The 3,644-nt window shown below is 33.1% G+C and overlaps 1 protein-coding gene across 3 annotated transcripts in view; it reads right to left on the bottom strand.

Annotated features, from left to right (window-relative positions):
• Positions 1-433: 433 nt before the first annotated feature.
• Smarca1 (SWI/SNF related, matrix associated, actin dependent regulator of chromatin, subfamily a, member 1) overlaps positions 434-3,644 on the bottom strand; it is a 74,722-nt gene continuing 71,511 nt past the window's right edge. For 2 of the 3 annotated variants that reach the window (XM_021187516.2, XM_021187515.2), the window contains exons 23-24: positions 1,952-2,062; positions 434-918 (exon numbers count right to left, since the gene is read on the bottom strand). In XM_021187516.2, coding sequence (XP_021043175.1) covers positions 847-918; positions 1,952-2,062 — 183 coding nt within the window. In that variant the 3' untranslated portion in view covers positions 434-846. Of the gene's footprint in view, positions 919-1,920; positions 2,063-3,644 lie in introns of all 3 variants that reach the window. The other variant, XM_021187518.2, reaches the window with a different exon arrangement.

The raw sequence follows: 3,644 nt of genomic DNA on the forward strand, positions 1-3,644 counted from the left end.
TGCAACTAGATCTGTATGTTATACCTAGAATCCTGTATTAGATCTATGGGACAGATGATCATGAACCAATCAGCAAGCAAAGTTTTAACTTTTACCCAAAATACATAGCAGTGGGCAATACAATTCAGGAAACACAATTGCTTTCTACTGTACAAAAAACAGGAAATAACTACATTTCTTATAGACAGTCCTTTATTATATTTTTCCCACTTGAATATTTAGAGAATAATTTAAATGTAACGCACACTGACAGCAAACACAGTATCAAATATTAGGGTTTATTTTTAAGATTTTTCCTTTTTCACCCTTTATTTCCTTAGGAAAAAGTATTTAGATGACCTCAAAGAAACAATTATTATGCTAATCACAGTATGCAGTAACACACACACAAACCCAGACTCAATAGAAAAGAAAGCAACAAAGAAGTGAGAAAGTCTTTCTCCTCAAATCGTTTTAATTCATTTTTCCACAGCCATATAAATGTAAAGTCTGAAACAACAATAATACAGCTATAGAATCTAGGTTCTCTTTCAAAGCAGCGGCATAGAAAACATAGAAAAGCTAAAACCTCAGCACAAGCTTCAAAAAAACAAGGACTGAGAGGAATTTGATGAAGACATGAAATGCACAAAATACAGTACACAAAATACTACAATGCATAAAATAGAAAGCTACACATTTCAGGTAGAAAGCATTGTAAAATATATAAAATATGCAAGAAATCAAAACCAAGGAGTATTCCTTTTTTTCCTTAGAGTACCATGAATACACTGGAACTGGTAATTAGCATTTGAAGATGGGGACAAGAAAATAGCAGTTTCCCATTTAAAACTTTATTTCTAGGCTTTAGGATTTCACCTTCTTGACATCGTTCTTTCCAGAGCTCTCAGTAGCTGACTCTGCTTTTCTTTTCTGTGACTAAAATGGAAACAGATTTAATGTTCTGCTCCAATATGCACACTTTTAAATGGCCCAACAATGTTAAATCTAGGACGTAAATGCATTAAAATTTTTAACATGAATATTCACTTCAATGTTAGACTCACAGTTAATGCTCTATATAGCCCAACAAACTATATAACCCAATGCAAAATAACTTTTAAAGGTGTTTCTTTTTATGAAAAGACATAAAATATCCATCAAAAATAGTCATCAAGTATCTACTTACACATGGCTTATAAATGTACTTTTATCTTAAAGAACTACTTAATATTTAAAGTTTCTGAGGAAATTTTTATTTGTGAGTGTTATTTAATAATGTTAAGATAAATGTTAACACACCATATTTCATATCTTCTATGATGCACATTACTTTTCCCCTTTAGCACCTCTGAAATCAGGATGTATTTTACAACTGAGATGATACTTGGCATCATATCTCTTAGTGGCACAAAAAAGTTGTGTCTTACAACAGAAAGCATCGTAGATTTGATGAAATATGGTGGACTACTTAACACACTCAAACAGAATACTTTGAATCATTGATATACACAATATCCCAACAGGATTAAAATCACATTTTTATCCAGCAGTTAACTTATTGCCAAAACAGGCTATCTTGTCTGCTCAGGGTTCTCATTTGTATACACAGTTCCACAAAGATCAAACAACTTATTTGATCAACTCAGGTTTCAGTCTTCATACCATCCCATCCCTACTCTAACCTTCCGCTGCCCCAACGGCGACCTAGTCTCAATTCATAGGATCTCACTTTTATTATGCCTCTGCTTAAATTTGCGAGGAATTTCTTAAATACTGAGTCTTGTAACAAGGGAATTCCTAACCACATATTCTTCAAACAAAAAAGAAGTACGTTTATGATGTGATTCTTCTTTGATCTAAAACAAATTAGTATTTCATAAAACCCAGAATTAAACATAGTATAAACATTTGTAATTATGTAAAAAAAATGAGATCTACCTAAAAGTTAGGAAAATGCTGAAAATTTTACCATTGGAGTTTTAGTTGCCCGTTTCTTCTTTTCTGCTCTCTCTCTTTCCTCAATTTCCATATTTTCTTTTTCAATCAATGTAATCAAAGTATTACAGCGTCTCTGAAATTCCTAAATGAAATAATAAAGAATTTAATTTCTAAAACATATCCTCTTAAGATGTTTTAAGATACTTATTTAATTGTATCATTTCTGTAGAAGAGACTTTCCAAAGTTTGTATTTTTTTCTCTGTCCTCCAATCAAACCAGTATTTTTCAGAACACCATTCCTATAGGGTATTAATAGGTCCCAGTAAAACAGAGGTGGGCTAAGTGTCATTTGATGGATGAAAAGTTAAAAAAAACCTGGTCTGTTTTACCATGGAACATTGTTCAACAATAAAATGGAAGGAAGTATTTACAGATAAAACATCATGGAGTCCAGAGAATTACACCGAGTGAAAAATCCACTCACAAAGGTTATGTCTAATATGCTTCCATTTATATAACATGTTTTTGAAGCATGGTGACATCTTTAGTCCATGCTAAACTAGAACTCACTAATGTGGTCAGGCTGGCTTTAAATGTGCAGCCAGCCTCCAGATGCTGTGATAACAGGTATTGGCCAGATGTTGTGATAACAGGTATGGGCCATTATGCCATTAAAGGATAGAATTGGAGAATAGAACAGAACAATGTTTGTCTGATGCTAAGAAGAGTGGAAGAATCCATGTAGCTAGAGGTAGTACATCTGACTTGTGGAATCAATGGTTTCCATATGTCTACAAATGGTAACATTCCATGAAAATACACACACACAATGATGCCTGTACAAATGATATCTCAAGCTCTGTGGATTATATTAATATGAATTTTCATATTGCAATATTACTCTATAGATACTCAACTCATGTCCATTGGGACTGAGCTCCACAACTGTATATTTTGATTGGTTGTAGTTTGCTAAAACAGATTTCTTTATTATAGGGCTTTAGGGAACCTTCAGTCCCTGATGATCATTATGAACCACTAGGAAGGGGACATAAGATATAACCGTTCCCAAAGCTACTTAGCCAACAGAAGTCTCAGTATACATCATATGGGATTTAAGTTCTGGGAATCAGAGATGAACTTGCTAATTCAAAGTAAATACTATCTGAAAAGATTTTTGCATTAACCTTACCACTACTATATTTTACTGCCAGCAATCAATGCATCCAAACTATAAACAGGCTTTATGAATGTATGGTAAGCATTAAAGATATGATTCATTAATATGGAAACTCATTTATTATTAACCCTGTATACTTTGCTGTGCTAAAAGGTAAATAATGGATTAATATCAAAGGATAAATAATGTTTAAATATATGACTCCTTTTCTGTGTAAAAAGAAATGCCTGACAAAACAGAAAACAGTTAAACTGGTAATAAGGACACATACTCCACTATGTTCATAGCAGCCTTATTTATAATAGCCAGAAGCTGGAAAGAACGCAGATGTCCCTCAATAGAGCAATGGATACAGAAACTGTGGTACATTTACACAATGGAGTACTACTCAGCTATTAAAAACAATAAATTTATGAAATTCTTGGGCAAATGGATGTATCTNGAGGATATCATTCTTAGTGAGGTAACCCAATCACAAAAGAAGTCACTAGATATGCACTCACTGATAAGGGGATATTAGCCCAGAAACTTAGAATACCCAAG

The sequence above is a fragment of the Mus pahari genome, chromosome X (genome assembly GCF_900095145.1).
Source record: "Mus pahari chromosome X, PAHARI_EIJ_v1.1, whole genome shotgun sequence".
NCBI lineage: Eukaryota > Metazoa > Chordata > Mammalia > Rodentia > Muridae > Mus > Mus pahari.